At 48.7% G+C, this 27155-nt stretch overlaps 1 protein-coding gene across 1 annotated transcript; it reads right to left on the bottom strand.

The window, feature by feature from the left end:
• Nucleotides 1–10883: 10883 nt before the first annotated feature.
• On the bottom strand, nucleotides 10884–26457 carry LOC144938387 (DBH-like monooxygenase protein 1). Its single transcript, XM_078866196.1, has 13 exons — nucleotides 26161–26457; nucleotides 24494–24640; nucleotides 21776–21955; nucleotides 20720–20803; nucleotides 19534–19713; nucleotides 17306–17408; nucleotides 15752–15987; nucleotides 14744–14829; nucleotides 14101–14197; nucleotides 13147–13206; nucleotides 12791–12921; nucleotides 11520–11670; nucleotides 10884–11117 (listed from the first exon to the last, which is right to left on the bottom strand). The coding sequence occupies exons 1-13, from the start codon at nucleotides 26449–26451 to the stop codon at nucleotides 10884–10886; spliced, it is 1980 nt and encodes a 659-aa protein (XP_078722322.1). The 5' UTR covers nucleotides 26452–26457.
• Between the last annotated feature and the right edge of the window lie 698 nt (nucleotides 26458–27155).

The following is a 27155-nucleotide window of genomic DNA, read 5'->3' as shown; positions in this document are numbered from 1 at the left end:
GTCGCAGCCGGGTGCCGGGCCCCACGTCAGCGCGCCACAGGACCACGTCGGGACGACGACCAGGCCCACAAGTCATCCCAACAAAACCCGGCAAGTCGCGGCACCTCACACGTTCGGTCCACAAACACGGCACATTCGGGTCGCCGCTTGGCGGTGGGGGGTTCGCGGCTGGGTGCCGGGGGTTCACTTCGGCGAGGGGGGTCCGTACACGGCCCGCAAGCAGTCGAGTGGTCCGAATTGGCCCACAGGATAGTGGCTGCGTCGGCCGGGTCGTCCGTGGTGACGGGGTTTATTGACGGGGTTGAGGTCCGGGTGCTGGTGGACACGGGTGCGTCGGCCACTATCATCTCGGACCTTATTTAAACATTCTTCCCGTCCAAAGTAGACCCCTTCTGCCAGTAGACGTGCCATTTTATGCGGCGAATGGGGGATCCCTGGGGATCATCGGCCAGATTCGGGCGACTATTTGCATTGGTGACATCAAATTGGCGGGCCCTATTTTTGTATCATCATCGCTGGCCGTTCCCTGTTTGCTAGGTACGGACTTTTTGTCCAAAATGCCCATCAAAATTCTTATAGATCAGGCCTGCATTGAGCTTCCGTCAGGTCGGCGGGTTGCGTTCTTGACGAGCCCTACCAAAATACGCACGGTTTGTGCGACGGTGCAGGCGCTGGCAACTCACACTGTACGGGTGCCCCCGGGATCGCAAATGTTGGTACCCCTTCGGTTGAGGAAACCACTCGAGGTGGGTGCGGAGGCACAGGGGGTGCTGTTGGGGCCGTCTAACAGGGCCAGAAGGGGCCTCGATTTAGCGGTTGCTCAAACCATGGTGAGAGGGGACAGTGAGCCGTTCGTAATGGTCTTGAATACGGGCTCGCGGCCGGCCGTAATTGCGCAGGGAACGGTGCTGGCTCACGCCGCGCCGCTACCCGTTGAGGAACGGCTCGTGGCTCAAGCAGATTTCACTGTCGAGTCGCATCCTCCAGGTGATGAGGGGACTGAGTGGTTGGACTCGTTGTGTGCCGGTTCGGCTAACTTGTCCAAGGTGCAATTGGGAGCATTGAGGGGTTTGCTACTCGAGTTTGCTGACGTGTTCAGCAAACATAAGTACGATATCGGCTGCACTGACCTGTTGCGCCACCACATAGCTACAGGGGACGCGGCCCCTATTCGTCAGAATCCCTTCCGGCTCAGCCCAGCCGAGAAGGAGCATGTGCAATCGGCGGTTAATGATATGTTGGCGGCCGATATCATTTCGCCCTCTTCTAGTCCGTGGGGTGCTCCTATTGTCCTAGTAAAAAAACAGGACGGGTCCTTGCGGTTTTGTGTCGATTTCCGCCGCTTAAACAAAATCTCGATGGCGGATGCGTATCCGCTCCCCAGGATGGATGAGTCGCTGGATGCCTTGGCGGGAGCACAGTTTTTTTCCACACTCGATCTGCTTTCCGGATTTTGGCAATTGCCACTCGATAACGAGTCTAAACCTAAAACCGCTTTCCGGACACCTGGTGGCCTATTTGAATTCAACCGGTTGCCCATGGGCTTACATTCCGCTCCCGCCACGTTCCAGAGACTCATGGAATTGGTTTTGTCGGGCCTCCAATGGGATACCTGTTTGATTTATCTCGACGATATCATCGTCTTCAGTCGAACTTTTGAGGAGCACCTCCAGAGACTGAGAGCGGTGTTCCTCAGGATGCGTTCCGCTAAGCTTAAATTTAAACCGGCTAAATGCTTTCTGCTTCGGGAATCGGTCAGATATTTGGGCCATATCGTGAGTCGTTCAGGGATCTCGACGGACCCTGCTAAGATGCACTGCGTCAGCTCATGGCCAACGCCAACCTCGGTCACGGAGGTTCGCAGTTTAATTGGTTTCGCCTCCTATTACCGTCGTTTTGTCAAGCAGTTTGCCACCATAGCCAGGCCCCTGCACGCTTTGACGGCTAAGGGTGTGCGGTTTCACTGGGGGGCGGAAGAGGAGGCTGCGTTCTGCTCCCTTCGTGACGCCTTGGTGCAGGCTCCCCCCTTGTGTTACCCCGATTTCACACAACCGTTTTTGCTTGACACAGATGCCAGCAACACGGGTATCGGGGGGGTGCTCTCACAGGTGGTCGGGGGGGTTGAACGGGTGGTCGCCTACGGTAGTAGAGTTCTTTCCCCCGCCGAACAACGCTATTGCGTAACTCGTCGTGAATTGTTAGCGATTGTGTTTTTTACACAGCAATTCAGGCCGTATCTTTACGGCCGTCATTTTACGGTCCGTACGGACCATGCGGCTCTACAATACGCTATGCGCGTAGCACAGCCATCGGGCCAATTGTCCCGATGGTTGGAGGTCCTTCAGGACTACCAATTCACGACGATTTACCGCAAGGGATTGCGACACTCAAATGCGGACGCCTTGTCGCGGTTTCCACCGTGCACGGACTGCACATGTTTGTTGGGATCGGCGCGGTGCAAACCCCCGGTCGCCGGCACCCCGGGAGTTGCGCTCGCCGCCACTGACACGCCGGGAGTCGACGCCCCCACGGGGAGGGATTCGCTGTTGTCGTTGCCCCTCATTGAGTGGGGCCGTCTCCAAATGTCCGACGGTTCCCTACTTACGCTACGTCGAAAAGTTGGCGCTCCCGAGGTAGGGGATGCGCGGGTCGGTTCCTGGGTGTGCAGACAGGGCCTTTTGATGAAGTGGGACAACATGTCCCGGCGTCACGTGCTCGTTGTGCCTGTTGCTATGCGGGGTAGGGTCGTTCTGGCAGCTCATGAACGGCTCATGCATCTGGGTTTTCACAAAACGCTCGCCCTAATCCAGCGAGACTATTATTGGCCGGGGATGGGTAACGACGTGGCGAATATTCTTAAGGGATGCGTAGGGTGCGCCAAAAGAAAACCGCCACCATTGGCAGCTAATCCACCGCTGCAATCCATTCAAGTTTCGCGCATAAACGAATTAGTTGCGTTGGACATCTTGGGGCCCTTTCCTGCTACACCAAGGGGAAATAAGTTCCTGCTGGTTGGCGTAGAATACTTCACCCGATGGCCCATGGCATGGCCACTCGCCAACCAGTCGGCTGCAGCGGTGGCGGACGCCTTCGTCCAGGGCTATGTTTTGGACAAGGGCGCCCCCGAACGCTTGCTGACGGATCAAGGAAAGAATTTTTCGAGCGTTTTGTTGCGCGAGGTGTGCGACCTGTTGGGTACAAAGAAAGTGCGTACTTCCCCCTACCACCCGCAGACTGACGGGATGGTTGAGCGTCTGAACAGGACGATTACGTCTATGTTGTGCCAACAGGTCTGCGACGATCAGGTTGATTGGGACTTACAGGTGCCGGGGGTACTCGCGGCCTATCGAATGGCCCCTCATGCGGCGACGGGGTTTTCCCCATTTTTTCTTATGTATGGGCGGGAGGCCGATCCGGCCATGGACGTCCAACTGGGGATTTCCCAGCCACGTGCAAAATCAAAATTGGCAGACCACATCAAATTTAATATCGCCAAATTGACTGAAGCGCGGGAGGCGGCGAGGTTGAATTCGCGGTCTCGGCAAATTGCGAACGAGAGATTGCATGGGCGGAGGGTGCATACGCATGATTGGAAACCAGGCGATAAGGCCTGGCTGCATTGTCCACATGCACCGTTGGCTACGTCCCCCAAGTTGTTGAGACCTTGGAGGGGACCGGTGGAAATTGTGCGGGTTGCACGACCCCAGAGTATACAGATTAAATGGGAAAAACGCCGTTGGTACGTGCACCCCTCCCGACTGAAGCCCTATGCGGCACCGTGTGACCCCGTTCTGTGCCGTAACGACCGGGCGTGTGATGTGACCGTCGACTCGGGGAGGGAGGTGTCGCAGGCTGATCCTCACGTGTCTCCACCTGACCCACCCCCAGGTGCCTCGGGCTTGACGGCTGCTGACCGTCGGGAGCCTGAACCCCGCGGCACGCACGGGTCCTCGATGCCTGGCCGATGTCTTCCTGAACCGCCGGCACCACCGGACGTTTAACCGCGTCTGGTGCCGTACGACGGACCGGCAAGGCGGACTCGGGCTAGGGCACAACAATTTTCATGAAGACGTTTTTTTCGACACCGAGCTCGCCCGGTGTTCCCCTCTGCCGGGGTAATGTCCCGTTGTAGGGACGCTCGGAAAGAATGGGACGCTGCACGAGTCGAGAGAGGAGAGAAAAAAAAAAATTTCCATTCATTTTTCTTGCTGCATACACATTGCTATTGTCACTCGCCGGATTGTATATATTGTTCTGTTGTCGCGGTGGCATTGGTTGATGGTTGCGGATGGTAGTGTTCGCGTTGTGTTGGGTTGTTACGTTAGTTGTTGTTCTTGTTGTTGTGTTGTGTTACGGGGCACACAGGGGGGTTTGTATATTTTTATAGCAGCCGGGTCGGCTGCGAGCTATGTGGTAGGGGGTGATGTAGTGGTGGTGTTGACGTGCGCCGACTGTGACAGTGATGGATCACGGGGCGGCGCGAGGTGCGGGGTTGGGCACGCGTTGTGGGCGTGGTGTGGACGCGCGCGCCGGGAGTGACAGATGACGGGGCGGCGCGGCGTGGGTGCTGAGGCACGCTGAGATGTGGGAAAACAGGATCGTAGCCAGCGCCCAGTGATTGGTCGAATAGGATGGGTGCTCGCAGCGACGTCCGCAGGTGGGGTATAAAGGGGGACGCGCGAGAGCACTCGGGGAGAGTTACCCAGTTGAAGACCAGAAGACGGAGTTGAAGACCTAGTGCCCCGAGACCCCTAGTCCCGCCGTCCTTGTAGGGACCGGGGCCCTGTGTGGCTCGGAGGCGAGACTGTGGGACCCGGGGTCCGACGCCCACGTGGGTCGGGCTGGGGACCCACAGTCAAGACGGATACCCCGGGCAGGGAGTGTCCCGAGTAGCTCAGTGGGCGTTAGTCGCCAGGGTAGCTAAGTGGGTGTTGGTCACCCGAGTAGCTTAGGGGCGTTAGTCGCCGAGTAGCTAAGTGGGTGTTGGTCACCCGAGTAGCTCAGTGGGCGTTAGTCGCCGAGTAGCTAAGTGGGTGTTGGTCACCCGAGTAGCTCAGTGGGCGTTAGTCGCCAGGGTAGCTAAGTGGGTGTTTGTCACCCGAGATACTAAGTGGGTGTTTGTCACCCGAGATACTAAGTGGGTGTTTGTCACCCGCGATACTAAGTGGGTGTTTGTCACCCGAGATACAAAGTAGGTGTTAGTCACCTGTGAACGAGTTTGGTAAAATAAAGAGTGTGTTACCCGTGAAGTCGTCTCCCGCCGAGTTACTACATTACATATTCACGGTTGTTTATAACTTGCTTATTTTTTAACAATCTAACTCGAATCAATAGATATGACGTAGTTGGAAGATAATTCGAATGTTTAAGTGATGAAAATAAAAGTTGTTTTTTGTGATAGTTGATAACATTTGGTGTTATTGTGTTGCGTTGTGCTGTTCATTTGGGAATGCACAAAATGGGCAGCTTGCAGCCTGAATTTAACGTTGAGTTTATGGGGTGAACAGAAAAAGTGATTCGGATACAAGAAAGAATACTTTTTATATATTTATTGTCAGTAAAATATGATTTCCCTAATTTACATATCGATAATTGCTGTATTATTAAATACAAGTATGCATTGCTTCGTTTCAAATATTTGTTGTGAATTGTATGTTAAATGTTCTTAAATATGATAAGAGGCTGTTATCATAATTAAGATTTGGGGTGGGTTCCGTGGTGAGGGACTGAGCCGAGGTGTTGGGTGACATTGAGGGCGATGAGGACGTGTCTGGCCATGCTCCTTGGAATGCCACTTTGAAATAAATCGTTGCCGTTTCACAAACCTCTGGTGCTCATCTGTTGTGGAGTCGCCCACTTCTCAGGAGGACTCATCTCCAAACGTATTATTTTACGCGCTTTCATTTAACTCACTCCGTCTGTTGTCGTATCCTTAAAAAATCTTGTAACTCAATTTATACCCACTTCCAAATGTGCTATCAACTGCAAACTTGGTATATTTATGTCATACTGATGACAATACTATATTCCATTATTAAAAATAAGATAAAATAAATTTTAAACAATCTTTTTTACGGGTCTAATTGTCCACGCTCAACTCACGTTGCCTGTAAATCACCACGGGCCCTTTCGTTATGGCAAGCTGTGGGGTCACTTCCTGGAGTCGTGGAGTTCTGCCATTACGAGTACGGTAGGTACATTTCATTAAAGCGTGTTTTATTTTGTTATTCTTGTCTAATTAGCCGACCTGTCCACTCGTTACGATTCACGAGAGGAGAGCGACAGGGCAGGCTGGCTATATATGGAAAGCATGAATTAACAGAACCAGGGTAAATGGGGATAACTAGGGGGGTAAATGGCAGTTTAAAGAGGTGAGTTTTGGAGGTGCTCTGTGGTCAGAGTGAACCAAACAATTATCCACTTAACTCACTTCATTGCCAGATTTAATTTTTTTAAATGTATAAAAAAACATATACACGCAATGCAAACTAAACTGGTTAAAAAAGTCAGCCAGCCCTCACCGAATCGCAAAATAAAAACACGTTCCTTCGGAGTGGGCAGGTAGGAACTTGGTTGGACAGTGCATTCGTGCGATCCGTGTCACGCGGCGCAAGCTGCGTGGGGCGGCGCGTCACGTGGTGCTGAGCCCGCCCGAAGCGCTCTATGAAATACAACTCGAGGGCGTGGCTATGCACGACAGACAAATAATCCCTGGTGGGCAGTGTGGAACTGTTGTTCCTACCTGTAATATGCATTGTTATATAATACTCCGTAAAGTATATTTTATTGGGGGGGGGGGGGTTAATTTATATGCTTCATGTTAACCTAGAAATGCATTAATTTGTTTTACCTTTTACAAGGGATGCATTTGCTTTTTTGGACAAACTGAATCACCTTTAGGCTGGGAATTTTGAAAGAAACACGAGGCAAAAAGATCCGCTTTTTGTCTTTTCAAGGCTTCCATTTTATGAATGGAGCCACCCTCCCCCAGTTCCATTTTGTGAAAGCAACATCGCCCGTCTCCTCATTGGCCCGAGTCGCGGCGGTGCACCCCCCCCCCCACCACTAACCCCCCCCACTAACCCCCCCTCTACCAACCCCAACCCACCGCTCCCATTGGTCGGCACCCCCGGTGGGGCGGGGCCGTGGTATGCACGACAGACAAATAATCCCTGGTGGGCAGTATGGAACCTGTTGTTCCTACCTGTATCACACAACTCTCAGCTCGGCACACAAGTTCATAATTGTGCCAGCTTTCAGTAGTCAGCTTCTTTGAGAGTTGTGTGGTGTGAATCAACTGTGATGGTGACCCCAAAGTCCCTTGAAATGTGCACACTTTTTGTGTTTAGTTTGTTGTCCTTGCCCCGCACCTCCGATTAACATGATTGGCTAAGTACGGTGTGAAAGAAGTTCAAACATGCATACGCACACAGAAGCACATCTCATTGCACAGGCAGTTCCCGAGATACAAACGTCTGACTTACGAATGAACCGCCATAAGATGTTATTAATTTTAACCATTTGACTTGTGAACATCCAGTCGTGTGTACGACCCAAACCGCTGAACTATTTTGTTCGGCGGAGCAACCCACCGCGATATGTTAATCAGTCCCAGAATCCCACTCGGAGTGTGTGTTCACTTGCACGTGTGTGTGTAAGTGAGTGTGTGCGTTTGTGTGTAGTGGGGAGCAGTAGTGTAGCGGTTAGCACGCTGCGCTACGCTCCTGGCGACTCGAATTCGATTCCTTGCTCACGGCCAACACCAGTGACGATTATCTGAACCGGTCCTGGGCCTCCCTTCGGTCGCCTCAACCTCAAATGAGTATCTTCTTGGTTCTTTCGGTAAAGTCACGTAGAAGGGAAGTAATACAAAAATTTAAATAAAACATAATAAAATAATTCTCACGACGTTTTGGCTACAACGCAAGCAGCCATCCTCAGGTGAAGAACATGTCTGTCGATAAGACAGAGTCTAAATGACACGTCTTAGGTTTGGAGTGTCTATTTAAGCTGTGAGGGAGGAGGAAGAGAGCCTTGACAAAAGAATTTGCATTTGAAGAGGAATTTAGCATATTTATGGGAAATGCAGGAATGCGAATAGTGCTAATTGTGAAATGCGTGGGAGGTGGGCGGGGGGTTTTCAAAGTCATATTATGCCCATGCATTATGCAGGATTAGCAGCATCAAAGGGAGGGGGCAGGGGCAGGGGCAGCACCAACAAAGGGAAGGAATGTGAATAGTATGCAGCTGCAGCAACCAAACAACCACGTAAAAAACTAAAGTATAAACTTCATAGTATCATCAGTATACTAAATATACTCTCCAATAAGCTGAGCTACTAACAGTAAGTAATACATTACAATTCTACGTCGCAAAAAATATAATATGCTTCCAGCTAAACTTTTTTCCCTTACATCAAACAGGTCTGCCCCGTACTATATGCTGCCATAGACAAACCCAACATTAAATTACATACTGTATTACTATACACCACCTTATACATTGTTATATTACACTATGTATTATTCTACCCACCCTAATGTATATCACACTGCTATATATTCACTATACAATTACGATACTATATATTACTTTGTACATTGTATTAAGCATATAAATGTTATACTATTTGTTATTATACACTGTACCATTGACCGTCGTGTGAAAGATACTAAGAGGCAGCAACGAAATATGAGAATGGGAGAGTAGCAGTGCAAAGAATCCATTCCCTGCGGAGAATACAATGCCAGTGAGTGGAACGCGGTCTGAGAGTCACCGTAAACGTGAACACAATCAGTTAAGATCCGAAATGGTTTATTACGTCCTTCCAATGATTGCTAAGCCAGAATCCATCTTCTCGGTTGAAATTGTCTCTGTGTTTGTATATGTGGATCGCCTCATGAACGAATCTCTCATGATAGCCAGATGGCTTGCAGAGAACCTCTGTCTTGGAGAAGTCAATGTCATGTGAGCCCACTGAATTGTAACAGTGATCTGCCACGGCTGAGGTGTTTGTCCTACCGTGTTTCAGGTCTGCTTTATGTTCACGGATGCGGTCCGAGACATGTCGTTTGGTTTCTCCAATGTAACTGCTACCACAAAGGCAACTTAGTTTGTAGACGCCAGGGTACTGTATGTCTGGAACCACATCTTTTACAGACGGGACCAGATCACGGATTTTATGTACTGTGTTGAATCGGACCTGGATCTTGTGTTTAATCAGGATTTTGGAGATCTTTTTTGTGACCCCAGCAATGTAGGGTAAGGTGATGGTCTTGAAAGGCTCCTCAACAGGATCCTTCTTGATGGTTGGAGTGATGGCCTTGCGGATTGTGTAGTCAGAGTAACCATTAGCCTTAAGAGCTTGGTGTACGTGTTTTAGTTCACTGGCAATGTGTTCCTGGTCGGAAATGCATTGGGCTCTATGGTATAGAGTCTTGATGAGGGAATTCTTCTGGGATGGATGGTGGTGGGAATCCGGTTTTAGGTAAGCATCCGTATGGGTGGCTTTCCTGTAGACAGAGTGGCTCATTGAACCATCTGGTCTCCTTTTAATTAGGACATCCAAAAAGGGTAGCTTGCCATCTTTTTCGACTTCCATGGTGAATCTGATGGCTGGGTGTATGGAATTGATGTGGTCGAGAAATTGGTCTAGAGCAGGCCGGCCATGTGGCCAGATGACTTTAAATTGAAACTCAAATGAGTACCTGATGCATCTCTGTAAATATCGCCACGAGGGAGACAAAGGTGGCCAGGTGTGGTGTTGGCCACCCACCCCCTCGTGTCACGTGCCGGCCTTCATAGGTGCTCGCTAACAGCACTTGCCCCACCAGTCTATTAAGAGTATACAGGGGATCGTGTGTGCAATTGTGGGGACTCAATGCGCCCCTTCCAACAAGCAAGCCAGCATGAGGACTCGAGGTAAATGAAAGTAAAACTGATTATTTTTCTTTTCGTGGTACTTTACTTTGTCTTATTTACTTTATAGTATTTATTACAGTGTGACATGTAAATGTGCAAACTTTATTATTGATGAGTGTCCCTCTTATGTTGAACCACAAGATGTTTTATGTACAGTACGTACAATTACATATTTAGTTCCGAGATATGAACAAACCCACTTACGAATGGGTCTCTGGAACGGAACCTATTTGTCGGTTGAGGACTGCCCGTATTACGCATAGCAGACACCGGCCTCAGTGTGGCATCACCCCTCGCGATTGTACTCAAGGATGCTCTCCAATTTCTTGTGTGCGTATAAACTCCTTAACTTTCAAACTCAGCTCAACAAAAATCCCGACCTCTCCGGTATGCTTCTCTCACCGCGGCGGTTGTGGTGCCACGACCACGGAGCAACTCTGCAGCCCCCACCCTGAACACACGCACACATGCAGCACTTGCACCCATGTAGTGTCCTAGCGGGGGATTGCCTGGCACATCGGGTTTTAATCCGAAGGGCCCCTAGAGAAAGAGTCCCACGGTTTCCCGGTGCCAGGAGATTGGCCGACCCTCACAGGACAGGTTACATTGCGGTGCCCCTAAATTGGCTTAAAATTGTATGGGCGCAAAAGGAAAAGGTTCACTGGGCCAACCGCAATAAGTTATTCACGACATTGGGAGAGGCGGAGGGTGGAATATTAGGCAAGAAGGGCAGACCAGTAGGTTAGAATTAATGAGCACGGGAGAACAATGGGTGAGCGGAGCAGCAGCACACTCCGTAGCACTCCATGTAGACGGCGCAGGTAAGCGTGGTAAATCGATGCATTCCGACCCTTACAAGTCAGATACAACACATGTTTATCACAAATAATTGATTTCTCACACGTCGTGAATGCAATCATATTTTTTTAAATCAGATCTCTTGAGCCTCTTTATTCCGCGAGTTAGGCGAGGAGAGGCTCCGCAAACAGCAGAGCGAAGACAACGATGGGCATGGTCAGGAGCAGGTGCAGCCAACTCCCGTGGGGGTGCACGCTCGGTGCTGCCCCCTTATCTCCGGACTTCGTGGTGGGTTTCGTGGTAGTTGTCGTGGTGGGTTTCGTGGGGTTGCAGGGTGGCGCCTCGGGGTCCGCAGGGATCTCGGGGATTCTCTGATAAGGGAAATACTGGTACCCATTCTGCGGAAGTGTTGAGAGTGGGAATGGGTGAAGGGGGTTTGAGGAATATAGAAGGTAAGCAGGTCAATATGATTCTTACATCTCTGTAATATGTTCTGTGCGTCTGGGGAGTGGTAGTGTAGTGGTTAGCCCAATGTATTACAACGCGCTCACGGCCAACACCAGTAACGATAATCTGAACAGACCCTGGACTTCCCTTAGGTCGACTCAGCTTCAAATGAGTACATTGTGCAATGTGTAAACATTGCCACGAGGGAGGCAATATCGGGCGTAGTGCTGGCCACCCACCTCCTCATGTTCCTTGCCAGCCTTTGTAGGTGCTCGCTAATAGCGATTGCCCTAACAGTCTGTTAATATGCGGTTCATTGTCAACCCCATCTCCCAACATAGCCCCCCTCTCACCGTGTCCATGTGCACCGCGTAATGGTTGGCCGTTCGCGTCGCTTTTTCCACAGAGCGGATAGTCTGCTCAGTCCAGTTCACGCTGTCGTAGACGGTGAAGATCGCCTTCCCCTTGTCCGCCTCGGGGGTTATGACCGCGTGTGGGTAATCACTGTGAGGTGGGCAGATAACACGCGGAGCATGAAGCATTTTGGCCTTCCGACGCGGTGTGGGAACTTCAGCATTAATCGGCAATCAATAATGCACGTTGCTGGCTTATCTCAACTTATATGGATTTACCAAGCCTCCCAATCCAAGGCGCTTTACAACAATTATGAAAGTGTGCATAAGATAGTGGTGTAGTTATGGTGATAGGAGGACAGGTGGGAGTAGTTAAGGAGGAGGGGTTGGGGCAGTGATAGGGGTAGTGATTGGGTCTTTCAGTGGCTTTACCGAAAGACCCAAAGAATATGAATTCCTGCAGTCACGAAAGCTTTCAGTCAAGATTTTAGCTATAAGGCTTTAAAGGGGCTCACCCCACATTACTTGCAGGAACTAGTACATTTATATATTCTATCAAGGTCCTTAAGATCTTCTGATTTTCAACCGCTCAGCGCTCCCACAGGTCTAGGTTGCACTCTTTTAGCGATCGGGCTTTTGTTAGTGTGGCACCCAAGCTATGGAACGCCTTGCCACTTGAAATCGGGCAATATATTGAAGTCTGCTTTGAAAACCCATCTCTTTAAAGTGGCCTCCCTTCTTTAGTTTTGTCGGTTGCCCTGCTTCTGTTTTTGTTTCCTGCTTTTTATGCATTGCGCATTGGGATCCTAGGATGGAATGCGCATTATACATTTGAATTATTATTATTTAGTTTGACCAGGTGGGAACTCGAGGGGCCAGAGACTCCAAATCTCTGTGCAAATGGAGGTAGTGTCTGAAAGGGGCACAAAGAACACTGGAGAGATGTACGCTTAGGATGACACTGAGACAGAAAAGAGGAACAAGTGGATTAGAGAACATACACAGGTTAGATACATAATCTTGACCGTTACAAAAAGTAAGTGGGCTTATCGCCAACCAAACATTCATACATAAAAATGAATAATGTCGACCAATAGATGATACAAGCACTGTATATCTATTATAAGGTTAAATCGACATGGGTAATCGGTGGTCAAAGGTTGCTGATGGATTGCAGAGCCCGTTGAGATCGACAAATAGAGATCACAGCGTTCGGTATATTAGTCAACGCTGATATATACCATCCGATGAATCATTCCACTACAACTCACGGCATGACGGTGTATCCGAGGGCGGGCGCCAGCTCCGTCAAGTTGACAACGCTGAGGCATTGCGACACGTTCACCTTGGGGTAGTAGTGCAGGAAGCCGAGGCACATCTCCTCCTGGGTGCTGAGCCCACCCTGTGGGGAGAAAGGCGTGAGAGATGGGATCATGGGGTAGAGAGATTGTGAGACGTTGTTGATGGAGAGGAGGGCAGGAGGATCCCAGCACTTGTGTCGGTAACGCTTATCAGGGTTGGCTACGTACGGTGCAAAAGAAGTGCAACATACATACGGACATACGTACGTTTCTTTAAGACACCATATAACATAATTCATACTTGGAGGCGTTTAGATTTAATTTACCGTGGTTGTCGTGGCTTTGTCCTTGCTGTTGTAGAGGCACTCTGTGATGATGAAATCGCCCTGAAATCAAATGCAACAAAACATTGGCGTGAAACACAAGGTCCTCAAAAAGGTAAAATAATCAACCATGCTCGTGTATAATTGATTATTTATAAGCTCACGATGCATGCATTGAATCATTGGCATGAGAATAAATTATTGTCTTATTTGCATATGTTGTCTGTGATTGGCTAACGCGAACCCGGCAGACACTTGCAGCGCAATATACTACACCACAATGTTTAAAAAAAATCTATACTTGTATCAACGTGACCCTCGATCAATTACAATTCATCCTTTCGCAAGCGAGGCGAATTGATACCTGCCGATTATGTAAGGATGTCAGATATACTTGGATAGCGTGTTTGTAGGACATGGGGGTGACCATGGATATCATAAACACCACAACCGTCACGAGGAGGCGCTACTGCGCAAGGCGAGCAATGCCATGGCTTGCTAGATGAGTAGATGGTGATTGGTTGGAAGGTTGAAAGAGGGAGAAGGCGGGGATATTTGAAAGGGGGTCCGTTGTGGACTGTTATAAGGCGAGCAGAGATATTGGTTAGAAGGAAGGGAATGGGTGGAGATTGGAGTGGGGGAGTTAGAAGAGGATACAAGGGAATAGAGAGGGGGAGGAGGTGGTGCTTAGGAGACGGAAAGCAAGGGAGTTGTGTTGGCTGCTGGTGGGCACTGGACGTTGTTGTTGAGGTCAATAAACTTGATCCAAGAAGTGCGACATTCGGAGTCCTTCATTACACTTACAACGCTTGAGTAGTAAACCTGGTTTAAAAGGAGTCTTGTGCGGTCACACAAATGGCAGCCGAACCTTTGGCCTACATGACTCGGTATTTTAATTTTATAATTCTGCAGCTGGTCCCACATGTGAGCGATCATTATCGGCCCCTAGGTATTCACCGGCATCACGGAGACGAGCTTTTTCAGGTAGCGCGTCTCCTGGAAGTTGAAGTCGTAGCCCATGTCGCGACCCAGCTCGTCGATTTGCTTTCCAGCCCTGGCCAAAGCGACAGTGAACACTGGGTGAGTGTTGGACTGGGACCTGGTTTTCCAAATTGGCAGTGGTGTAGACTTTGCCATGGAGTGCAAAAATGTAATAGGTAAATGGCAACAAACTCCACACATTCGTCAATAACACTGCTCAGCCTTAGAAGGAGAAGTAGATGAATAGGCAACGTTTTGGGCAATGGCTCTTCTTCAAAGCACATGAAGAAGAGCTGTGAATCAGGGCCGTTGCCCAAAAAGTTGCCAATCATATATTGTTTTAATATATCGACGCCGCATTTACACATTCACCAATCTTCTCAATTCAAATACAAATTAAATAATTGCATGCTGCGAGCGCCTGATGATTGTGTAAACACTTGCCGTGTGACGAACAGTTCACTGGTTCAAGCTGACACCGGTGCCACTTGAGTTGCAATCTTTTATCGCGTAAACTCTTAAAGCCTCGTGAACATCGCCGCATTGTGACGCTTTGTAAAGGACCAGAATGGGCGTATCATCAGCCTCGTGCTGCTCTTGCCACGAGCGTCGCACTCACCTGTAGTGCCGCAGCTGGACGGCCCTGCCCAGCAGGTGAGCATGCAGGAGCGAAGCGAAGACCTTCAACTCTCCGCTCTGCGTCGCCTGTGTGAACACAACGTCCATTTTTCTCTTCGGCCGTAGCACTCCACCGGTCAGGCCCACACTTTTAGAGTGTTTGTTCCAATTAATTTGCTTCCTCTTTTTAAGTTATATTTGCAATCGAGCAAACAAATACATATATAACGGGGGAAGGGGTGGGGGGTCGCCGTGTCCGGCACGGACGAATGCATCTAAAGTAAAATGAACCTAGGCAGGAAAGAGAAGCAGAGGAGAGAGAAAAAATTTAAAGAGAAGAGGAAGGGGACAATGAGGAGAGTGATGGGCATAGGTGTACGCAATGGGGCAAGATAGGCAAGCTAGCAACGGGTCACCAAAGAGGACTGCACCTGACACGAGTCGGTCAGCGAACCCTGCAAGAGGGGCCCAAGGGGTTCCAACACAGGCACCTAATAGAGCTGATTCAGCCAACCTTCACGGGCGAGTAGCTTAACAAGAGGTGTTCTTAACCCCAGGCCTCAAGGGCCCTACCGTTGTTCAACGGTACTTCTACCACTGTCCACGTTTGCGCATCGCCAGATTTTATTGTCCCATTAACAGCGGCGGTGTTCATCATTCACACAATGATTGCCAGCCGTTGTTGGAAGGATGACTGTGGGACTGGGGGCCATCGTGTATGGGCTCAGAATCTTACTGCATGAAACAGGTTTTCCAACCACCAACCCGGCCTGAGCAGCATGGCGAAGAAGCTCGGGCAATCGACCCCGATGCCCGACACACACCGTGAATCGGGGAAACCATCCGGCAGTTCATTTACAAAGATCCATATATCACGGGTGCTGGGTGGTCGACGGGTGGTGTTGTTGTGCGGTTACCACTCGAGACATTGGGCATGGGGGGGGGGGGGGGTTCGTAGGTAGACAGGGACCAGGTGAGTGGATGTTGTCGGTCCTATGGGGCACCTCACCTCTCTACCTAGCATCACGCCCCTCGGACGTGGCATCGCGTCTCGCAGCGAGGTCCCGTTGTGATCGATGGTGGCGAATCCCTGGGTGGGACAGACACCGTAGCTCGTGTAGGAGGAGGCTCCGGGCGGCACGAAGTGAAGGTTGTTGACACCGACGCCGGCCTGCAGCACTCCGGCGTCGTAGGCACGCAGCTGCGGCGTGACGTAGAAGCGCAGGCCGGAGCTGTCGATCACGTCTGGTGGTGGTGGTCGTTGTGAGCGCAAGAGGTGCGGGGGGGGCACACTTCAAATCGCGTCGTGTTTTACAAGGTTTTTTGTTGTTGTAAATCAACATCGGCTGTTCTTAATCGCAGTCCGTGAGATGTCCCACTGACATTTTTCTCCGTGCTTGCCATTTCCAGACCAACCTATTAGGTTTGCGTGTCCGTGATTTGCAACCAGTTAAATGTATAATCTTAAATTTAATTTATAAAATATATATAATGCTTAATTATTATTCGTGATAAATTTGTATTTTTCACTGCTTCCTTCAAAAAAGACAGGCACAATGGACTCTGGCCTGGTTATAAAGCAAACAAAGCCTAATCATTCATCAATAACACACTCCGCTGAAATAAATAATATGTATGAAAAAATAAGAATAGGTTTTACCCTTTCTGGCAACAAAACAGGCGTTACGGTGTTCAAACACCAAATGGAAACCGTTTGCTAAGCAATAAAGTCTGCATTAACCACACGTACTTGTGGTGAACATGCAAACAAACTTGCTCTGATAAAATAAATACTATATAAATGGTGATGTTCCGGGCAATGACCCTTTATCAGAGCACATGGTAACTCTGCCGATTGATAGTATTGTCAAATGTCAGAATACAGTATTATAATGCATCTGTGTGCATCTAGTGCAGTATAGAGTGGACACAAATCATGGGGAAAAGGGAAAATGGGTGATGATGATCATGATGGAGTCGGAATGGCAGGAAGGTGGAGACGATTTGGAGAGTAAGTGGCTCGAGAACAGGCGATGGTTCTCGGAAGGGCCTGGCTAACGAGCCATGCCACGCGCACAGGTGAGTGCGTCCCGTACCTAGCACCTGCCCGGGGTTTACGGAGTGCATCTCGATCAGGAACAGAACGAGCAGGGCAATGGCCTGGAGTTTGCCGTCAGCCGAAACTGGATTTGGAGCACGGATATTGCCAGATTGAGAAGGTTCAAGTACGTTGAGTAACACAGTCAGGGCACAGGCGTTATTGGATTGTGGGTGTTCATATGGGATGAATGTATCCAGTGGTAGATCTCGAACCGGTGGTGGTAGTGGTGGCGATGAGTGAAGAGGTGGATAAATAGGGGAGTTAATGACCCATCAATCCATTGACTGGCATGGATTGTTCATCCTTCAATACGTGCACCGAATCGGATAACAATCAATGTTTTTTCACGTCATATTTAGTGTTTTCATGCGATCCTTCCCCACCTAGAGGCTACTCAATTAATTGCAACACCCCTCCCCCCACCCTGATTAGCGACACCATGCTTCAAGGTGCGTCCCGTACTTGACACGAGCCCGGGGTTGTCGTAGTGCATCTCGATCAGGACCATCTTGGGGTCTCCTTGCGCTCCCAGCGAGTACCCGGCCTCGGGGGGGTAGTCAAACGTCTGTAGCACAGGCACACAAAGACAAAGATGCCCCCGTATAGCCTTGTTAGCGATCACCTATGAAAGCAGGAAACGGTACACGAGGGGGTGGGTGGTCAGCACCACGTGGCTATGTTCACGCACCGCACCAGGTACTCATTTGAGGCTGAGTCGACCTAGGGGTGGGCCCAGCACCGCTTCAAACTCGGGTCACCGGGTTCGAAATACAGTGCACTAACCGCGACAACCACCGCTCCCCAAACAATATAAATACAAAGATCACCCACATAGCCTGAACAAACTGCAGGAGCAAGTGCTGTTAACGGGCACCTATGAAGGTCGGGATGGCAGCACCACCGAACAACACACACAAATTTCGATTTAAAGCTTTCGTGACTGCAGGGATTCATCTTCTTGGTTCTTTCGGTAAAGTCACGTAGAAGGGAAGTAATAAAATAATAAAAATAAAACATAATAAAACAATTCTCACGACGTTTCGGCCACAACGCAAGCAGCCGTCCTCAGGCGAAGAATGAGAACATTATCAAGCTAGGAGCTTATATAGGTGTAGCGAGGAGGAGCGCCTTAACAAAAGAATGTGCATATGAAGAGGAATTTAGCATACCAATGGGCAATGAGTAGGAGGTGGGCGGAGGGGTTTCAAAGTACCATTATGCCCATGCATTATGCAGGATCAACAGCACCACGGGGGGGCGCAAGGAACAGCGTTAATAAAGGAAAGGAATGTTAATGATATGTAGCTGCATTTACCAAACAACACGTACGCCAAGCTCTTAAGGCTAATGGTTACTCCGACTACACAATCCGCAAAGCCATCACTCCAACCATCAAGAAAGATCCTGTTGAGGAGCCTTTCAAGACCATCACCTTACCCTACATTGCTGGGGTCACAAAAAAGATCTCCAAAATCCTGATTAAACACAAGATCCAGGTCCGATTCAACACAGTACATAAAATCCGTGATCTGGTACCGTCTGTAAAAGATGTGATTCCAGACATACAGTACCCTGGCGTCTACAAACTAAGTTGCCTCTGTGGTAGCAGTTACATTGGGGAAACCAAACGACACGTCTCAGACCGCATTCGTGAACATAAAGCTGATCTAAAACACGGTAGGACAAACACCTCAGCCGTGGCAGACCACTGTTACAACTCAGTGGGCTCACATGACATTGACTTCTCCAAGACGGAGGTTCTCTGCAAGCCATCTGGCTATCATGAGAGATTCGTTCATGAGGCGATCCACATATACAAACACAGAGACAATTTTAACCGAGAAGATGGATTCAGGCTTAGCAATCATTGGAAGGACGTAATAAACCATTTCGATACACATTAGGGTGAGTTGAATAATACATAGTGTTATATTAAAATGTATAAAGTATAGGGTGGTTTACAGCAATACAGTATATAATTTAATGTTGGGTTTATCTATGGCAGTATATAGTACTGTATATGCTAAGAGAATAAAGTTTAGATGGAAGTATATTATATACTTCTTACGACGTAGAATTGCAATTTATTATTTGTTGTTAGTAACTCAGCTTATTGTAGAGTATAGTAAGTATCAGTTTATATTTTAGTTTTTTATGTAGTTTTTACTTTGGTTTTCTACGTGGTTGTTTGGTAAATGCAGCTACATATCATTAACATTCCTTTCCTTTATTAACGCTGTTCCTTGCGCCCCCCCGTGGTGCTGTTGATCCTGCATAATGCATGGGCATAATGGTACTTTGAAACCCCTCCGCCCACCTCCTACTCATTGCCCATTGGTATGCTAAATTCCTCTTCATATGCACATTCTTTTGTTAAGGCGCTCCTCCTCGCTACACCTATATAAGCTCCTAGCTTGATAATGTTCTCATTCTTCGCCTGAGGACGGCTGCTTGCGTTGTGGCCGAAACGTCGTGAGAATTGTTTTATTATGTTTTATTTTTATTATTTTATTACTTCCCTTCTACGTGACTTTACCGAAAGAACCAAGAAGATGAACACACACAAAGTAACACCGTGCATGCGAATATGAGAATACAGATACGAACACACACAAACACACAATCGTCAGCGCAGATGTGCGATGGGTGACGCGTGTGCATTCGAGCGTGCGTGCGGGGTTACCACGCACCCCGCCGCCAATGGCCCACGCGGCAAGCACGGAGGTGCAGGTGGAGAAGGAGTCGGGCATGTTGGGGTGGTAGCACTGGTGCGTGACTCCCACGTGGGACGCGTTCACGTTGTCCAGGCACACGTACACGAGAATGTGGTGCACGAACGCCTCGTTGCCGGCCTGGACGATGGGCTCCACCTGCACACGCAGTGGAGGGGGTGCACACGTGAAGAACGCATGGGTGGCCGTGCAACACACGGGACCAACTTTGACATTTTGTTTACAAACTGTTGGACCAACGTTGGTCCAACGTTTGACTAACGTTGACGCAACGTTGATCCAACTTGGGGGCAACGTTGGTCCAACTTTACATGTTAAAGGGGACGAAGCATCAAAGCCACTCTCTAAAAGTCAATCGCCCTCAATGCACTGCAATATCGTCAGATATCCCAAGCCAAGTGGGATTGAGCCGAGTAAGTGCCTGATTTGGTGGGTGACTGCTTAGGAATACCAGCTCACTACTTGTACAGGCACGGACTGCGAGGTGGCCAGAAGATTGGAGTGTGTCAGCTTGTACAAGATGCTCCAGATGTCTTGTGACTCCCAATTAATTGACCCCTAGAAGTTTTTTCGTTTGCATATTCGTTTCTGTTTTAAATAAATGTAGCTTTAAAAATAGTCAGTTTGGATAATTCAATGTGGGTTACAAAACATCTGGACCACCCTGTACATATAAGCCTGCTGTAGATGCTCTAGTCTCCTGTCACATTCCAAACACTTAATAATGTCACTTGCCCAACATCCCAATGCAACACCCTCCCGATTAAAGAGTCTTGAGACTCACATATTTTGGGGGGGGGTTTTCCAGGTGAGTTGGGGAAGCTCTTTTTCAGTGGCCACGCGGACAACACGGCGGGTAAGGTAGCAGGCGAAGTTACACGGGAAAGGGCAGGGTTCAACACATATGCTTAAAGATTCATCATGAAGGACAAAAAGCTAAATTTCTTGCGTCGTAAATGTTACACTCCACTACCGTGTCAGGTGACAACGTTGTGACACAGGGTGTTGCAATGTCAACGGGCCAAAAACGGTGATGACGACACGCGCCCACTCCCCGCCTTCCCACAAACACGCTCCCTCAGCTCCATCGCACAGCAAGCGACATCAGTGGAAGTGTGCGTGCAGTGTTTTCCCCGCTGTGAACCTTGATGAGGTGATTTTTCTTGCTGAGCTTGGGCAGAGAGACGAGCTTGCACGCGTAGTAAGTGGAGACGGTCGGGATCGTGTACTGGAAGCGGACACGGCGAGGGGAGACAGAGAAAACGAAACTATTAAAAAACGATGTTTTATTTTTACCAGCAATATCGCTCTTTTTTCAGACGCGACCTGGCCACAAATGATAGCTCAGGGAGTGGTTTATGTGGACATTTACAGCAGCTAAATGCTCTAACCGCATGTTTATAAATGTGGAGGGAAACACCGGAGGACTCGGAGAAAAATCCACACGACCCACGACCTCCTGCATACCAGTCGAGGGAGTTAACATCTCGCCACCGCAGCGCTCCACATAACAACAGCTGCCGGTCAGACTGCCTCGTCGTGCCCTCGTCTCTCTTTACGCTAAAATAAATGTAGTTCATTTTTTAATGCAATTAGTCAAAAATGACTTTTGAATATCATCGAAAAAAAATACTTATGGATTGATTTACGTGTTAATATAACTGATTTCCCAGTTAACATACAACGTTGATCCAATGTCAACCAACGTTGACTTACTCAACATGACATATTTGTTGGGTTACTGCCCGTTTCTTATCAGTGGGGGAAAAAATATCCAGCAACGAACCCAACGGGGCCATGGAGTGTAAGCGCCGAGACTTATGGCACTGACCCCCAACGTGCTAACAGAATCAGAATATTTATTTATACTGGAGGAATCCAATGAGCTATAAAGCTCGTTTTCACATGTTCAGCAGGGGCGGGTCAGAACGTTACAACAACATAAACACACGATAGTAGTGCAAAGTATAGGTAAGGTAAACAAATCAATTTAACAAAAAATACAAATGAAACTAAGCAATTTAATCTTATCAGACACAGCCCACTGGGGTGTTCACTTATTTTTCAAAAGTGACCTGGCCACGAATGATAGCTCAACAGAGTGGCTTATCATGTGGAAATTTACAGCAGCAAAATAATCTAAATAATGCCGTCCGTACGGGGGATATTCGCCCGTGCGTGATTTGGGGCTCACACACACCTTGTCAAAAGCCAGGCTAAAGGAGTCGTGATCTGGAGGCAAGGGCTGCTCGGTGGCAGATCCGTGGCTCAGAAGCTGGACGCTCTTGGAGCCCCGCGTGGTCGCGCCGTGGTACTGGATCTGAGTCTCGCTCGCTGGGTCTTCACCGCTGTAGGCCCAGATCAGACGCACCGTGTCCTCCTGCACGAGTGGACACACAGACACACACGCAGGTCAACAAGGCTTGATGATTCAGAACATTGCTGGGTGTGAACATTTGAGAACATTTTAAGGGGAGGTGGAAAGGCGTCACGTTCAGTTATTACTGCCACCACTGCGAGAACCCTTGTCGGTGATGACATTGCTCAGTGGTGGCGTGAGACGATGGGAAAGTGTCTGCTGTTAACGCTGTAGGATACGGACTCTTTAAGTGGACTGCTTGACTCAGTAAATGTGTACGTGCAGTACAGGGACTCCTCTACTTTCAAACATTCGACATACGAACTTTCAGAGATATGAACAAACCTATCCGTAAAAGTTCAACTGCCGCGTAATAGATGGCGATGGTAGCATCTACATCTGCAGAACATGAAGAACCAGTCGCATCTACATCTACAGGAGATTATACAACGTTTAAAGTAATTTCTGTGTTTAGTGTACATGCCGTACAACATGTTAGGAATCGACAGAAGGAAAGAAATCGACTTACGAACAGACCTCTGGAACCTAACTCGTTCGTAAGTAGAGGAGTCCCTATAGTTAGTAATGGGGACATTTGAATGAACAACACTAAGCAGTAATACTCAAGGGGGAGGAGGCGGCCGCTGTAGATTATATGTGCACCATAACGGAATTTGTTTTACTGTTTTAAGACGAAATAAATTCGAGTAATCGAATCGACAATACAATTATCTGGGTCAACCACCTCGTGTAACATTCTAGTTGTTGCCCTGTATCAACTTGAGTCATGAATAAAACATTGAGTAGGTCAAGTGTTACTTTTCATCACAAATACTCTCGCGTCTTAATTAACTTAGCTGCTCCACCCAACTGTAAATGTTTTTCATTCATACGTTTGTGAACATATTTCGGCTTACATTGTGAGATAAACAACACTTTGCATTCCTCGTCAAATGACTACCCAGTGAATAATAAACGGAGCCCTGCTTTTCCGATGTGCAGCTGTGCAAGGACACCGGCCACATTTGATCACGTGCTACGTGTGTACAATCGGCAGGAAGGTCTGCAAGAAAGATAAACAATACTGCACAGGATGAGAGCCGGGGTCGTGCCTTCGAGCATGATGCGCGCGTGCGTGTGCTGTGTTTGCAGACGTCGCAATGATTTGTCACGTGACACTCTCGCTCTCAAAATATGATTCGATTTTTGGGCTCGGATCGCGTAAGTAAAACGAAGTGTCGTCAACCCTCCTCCCCCCGACACGGCCAATTGATTCTGGCAACTGGCTGACGATGTAACTGCCAGCGAAACTTCGTACCCAATGTGTTAAAATGTTGCGTGGATCGCTCTCCAACAATACGGGTGGTGCTGCTGCTGAAAATCAGAGATACATTGACACGTGTATTTGTCACGTGAACACGTTCTTCACTGGCGGTGTCGGGTGGCGGAGGGTTGACGAAACACGTTTTACTTACGCGATCTGACCCGAAAATCAATTACGAATACAAACAGGCGCGGGTTACAAGGTTATCACAAGTCTCTTCATGAAACAAATAAAACTCAAAACATTCGCCAATAACACCGTGGCCTTAAAATGAAAATAATTTAATTGGTGGCGTTTATGAATGTCGCATATTTTATATAGCAATCTCTTTCAGGCCAAAGAGTTATTTATGAATGTTGTTTGTTGTTTTTCTTGTGCCTGTGGACCGCCGACAACGCAGCAGCATCACCAGATAATTGTTTGATTACACACTTTGTGTTTAACTAAATGGTTTACACAGGACAATATGTCTGCACTTCTTATATATGGATTTATTTTACGACCAATAGCTGATGTATTGCCTTGTGTCGATGGCACTGCTCCATCGTGAAGCGAAGCTCGTGAAGGATGGGCGGTACGGTTTATTGCCAAGTTTACGATGCTTGTTGAGTGTGAAAGTGACCATTTTCTGCATTTTAAAAGCCTAAGCTGGCATTCGTCAAAAGATAATTGTGTTTGTTCGTCAGTACATCCAGAGTATTGCACCTGGATTATGGTCGACCTTCGCGTGACTTTCCAGCCCTTACCCCCATGTAAGCTCTAGTAGGATACCGTCGAATTAAAATCGTTGTCACATTTCCGCCAATTGCGTCCCGATTGTGCCACGACTCACGGCTTCACGCCACGAGACGGAGGGTCCTATCAGATGCCTCCTTTCTTTGAGTGACCTGTGGTCTACACATGGAGTCTAAGAGGGTAGCACAAGGTCGACTCAGCCTCAAAATGAGTGACTGGTGTGATGTGTAAAGATCTCCACTGGGGAGACAAAGGCGGTCCGGCATGGTGCTGATCAACCACCCCCTCGTGTGCCGTTCTGGTCTTCACGGGTGCTCGTTAACAGAACTTGCCCGAACGGCTTGTTAAAGGCTATAAGGGGGGATCTTTGTATTTGTCTGTGCGCGTGTGTACACGTGTGTGTGTGTACACGTGTGTGTACACGTATGTTTGTGTAGACGTGTGTGTGTGTACGTGTGTGCACACGTGTGTGTGCACGTGTGTGTGTGTGCAACACGCACGGTGATATCCCTGTCGTTGGCGTCACACGTGCGCAGCGCGCGCACCACGCGCATGACCGTGTGGGTGTCGTTCTGGCTGAGCCGCACGAGTTTGTAGTCCTGGCTCGCGTCCCGCACCAGGCTCCGCTCCCCCTCGATGTGTCCGTCCTGACCGCACAGCAGCAGCCCAATGCGGGTGTGGGGGTGGGATAAAGGGGATGAAAAATGGACCAAGGTGAGAGGCGACCTGGCCACACATGATAGCTCATCGACAGTGCCTTATATCATCACCACACGTGGGAATTCATAGTAGTAGCCAAATCATTTAAACGCGTCAGGGTCCGGGATCGAACTCCACTGCCTCCTTCATAGCAGGCGAGGGAGATGGCATCTCCATGTCAAACGCAGCACCCCAATTGTCGTGCGACCTTCCCATTGAAAGCACTCCTGCCTTGTTTAAATAGGCTCAGGAGTTGGACGCACACACACGTGGCGGTCCTTGTGTTTGCAGTTTTCTTTTTAGGAAACTGCAAACACGGCGATGAGATTTCCCCTAAAAACTATCACCGTTTGAGTGAAGGTTTTTTTTAAGGAAAGCGATGAGCCAGATGAAAACAACTTTGAGTAAAATTGTATCGCACTGATGTTGACAGCACACACATTGGGAATACCAGGTATCGCAGGGCTTAGGCTGTGATGGATTCGTAAATCCATGTGTGCTGAGATTTTGAGTGTTCGTCCCCTTGTGTGCGTGGTGGATTATCTCTCTCTCTCTCTGGGTGATCTGGTTTCTTCGCATCCACACAAGCCAAACACCCATTCATAAAAGCGGCCAAACACTCAAATGCAGGAGCCGAAAAAGTGTTGAAGCTCAGGGAGTGTTTCCATGGTTGGAAGAATGTCATTAGTCACCTCTTTGGTTTTGGAATGGAACCCGAGTTATGGGTTGATGCAGGAGGGTTTTATGTGGGCGCGGAAATGATTCTCGTGTGGGTTTAGAGGCAGCGTGGCCACGCATTACACCAATCACATCACCACTACAACCACCATTATCATTACTACCATCACTATGTCACCATTACCTAGACTACCATCATCACTACCATCGTAAACTAAACATCATCACTGCATCACCATTACCTAAGTTACTTTCATCACGTCACTTTCACTACTACCAACACCATTGTACCATCATCGATACCAGAACTAACAGCAGCACTATCCTTATCATTATCACCAGAGGTGTGGACTCGAGTCATGTGACTTGGACTCGAGTCAGACTCGAGTCATGAATTTGATGACTTGCGACTCGACTTGGACTTGCATAACAATGACTTTGTCCCACCTATGAGATGTGGACTCGAGTCATGTGACTTGGACTCGAGTCAGACTCGAGTCATGAATTTGATGACTTGCGACTCGACTTGGACTTGCATAACAATGACTTTGTCCCACCTATGATTATCACCCATCACCGTTATCATCATCGTGACCAAGGCCACCTCATCCACAATTATTAATACCATCGCCATCACAGCAGTATCTCAGTCATCAATACGCCTCCAACAGGGGGGGGGGGTCAATATAAGGAGAGAGAGAGACAAACAGAGAGCCTACGCTCTGGAAAACACCGGGGAGTGTTGTGGTGAGTGGACAGAGGACCGCGTTGCCCGCGGCTCGGCACTCACCACGAGATGGGTACCGGCTGCGCTGTCCACCCATCCGACCACCACGTCAGAGCCGGCCATCATCCCCGTGGAGCTCAGCCCCAGGCCAACCCAGCCCCGGGTGCGAACCCGAGCCTCCAGGACGATCTGGTCGCTGTCGAACGCCCACGAGACGTGGAATTTGTCCGGAGATAATTCGGTGCTGAACGTGAGGTCGGCGTCAGGATCCAGGGCACAGGACACCCCCACGGCCATCATCACCACCACCATCACCACCGTCGTCATCCTCGCTGGCAGGTCGTGGCGAGGCATAATTACTCGTCTGATAATTGATGAAAAATTTACTGTGGTAATTAAATAAAACAATACTTTGACAATACCAAATTACAGATGTTTTTAAAATTACAGATTGTGTCGCAACTTCTTCACTTATAGATTCGAACACAATTGTCAGCTGCTGTTGCCTCCGCTGTGGACCCTGGTTTGATGGCTAACCACCTCTGCTAGCTCGCATTGTCAAAGCCTAACTTTTTATAAGGCACCTTCCAAGGTCATGTCGTAATGTCGAGTGGGGCGGGGAAAGAATGAGGGCTGACATGCCATTGTATGCAATATCTTAATTACTCACCCACCCACTCACTCTTCACGGACCCATTGCTGTCAACCCCTCATAAGTGCCTTCCTTACTACAGACCGCATTGGTCACCCCGTGCCGTTATAAATCTCAACGTTCATCCTACAAAGTTCCATCACCAGGGAGAAACACAAACAAATTGACAATTTTTGTTTTCCCATATTGAAACGGTTGTACGCCGTATGGACCTTAAAACTCAATTTCCCTGGACAAGAACACGGGTAAACGTATGGGTTGACAGGTATGTGGACCAAACACGCCCGTAAAGCCTTTAACAATCAAGAAAGAGTTTATACTCTTAGGTTTTTTCGGTAAAGTCACACACGCACGTGACTTTACCGAAAAAACCTAAGAGTATGAATCCTTGCAGTCACGAAAGCTT

The sequence above is a fragment of the Lampetra fluviatilis genome, chromosome 2, assembly GCF_964198595.1.
Source record: "Lampetra fluviatilis chromosome 2, kcLamFluv1.1, whole genome shotgun sequence".
NCBI classification, from domain to species: domain Eukaryota; kingdom Metazoa; phylum Chordata; class Hyperoartia; order Petromyzontiformes; family Petromyzontidae; genus Lampetra; species Lampetra fluviatilis.
The sequence above is the reverse complement of the archived record's forward strand: the minus strand, read 5'-3'. Positions and strand labels throughout refer to the sequence as shown.

Coding starts and splice junctions, on each gene's coding strand:
- LOC144938387 (XM_078866196.1), bottom strand. CDS start 26,451: ATGCCTCGCCACGACCTGCCAGCGAGGATGACGACGGTGGTGATGGTG. Junction 24,641..26,160: donor CAGCCGGTACCCATCTCGTG/GTGAGTGCCGAG, acceptor CTGTGCGGTCAG/GACGGACACATCGAGGGGGA. Junction 19,714..20,719: donor AGAAAAATCACCTCATCAAG/GTTCACAGCGGG, acceptor CTGCGTGTGCAG/GTGGAGCCCATCGTCCAGGC.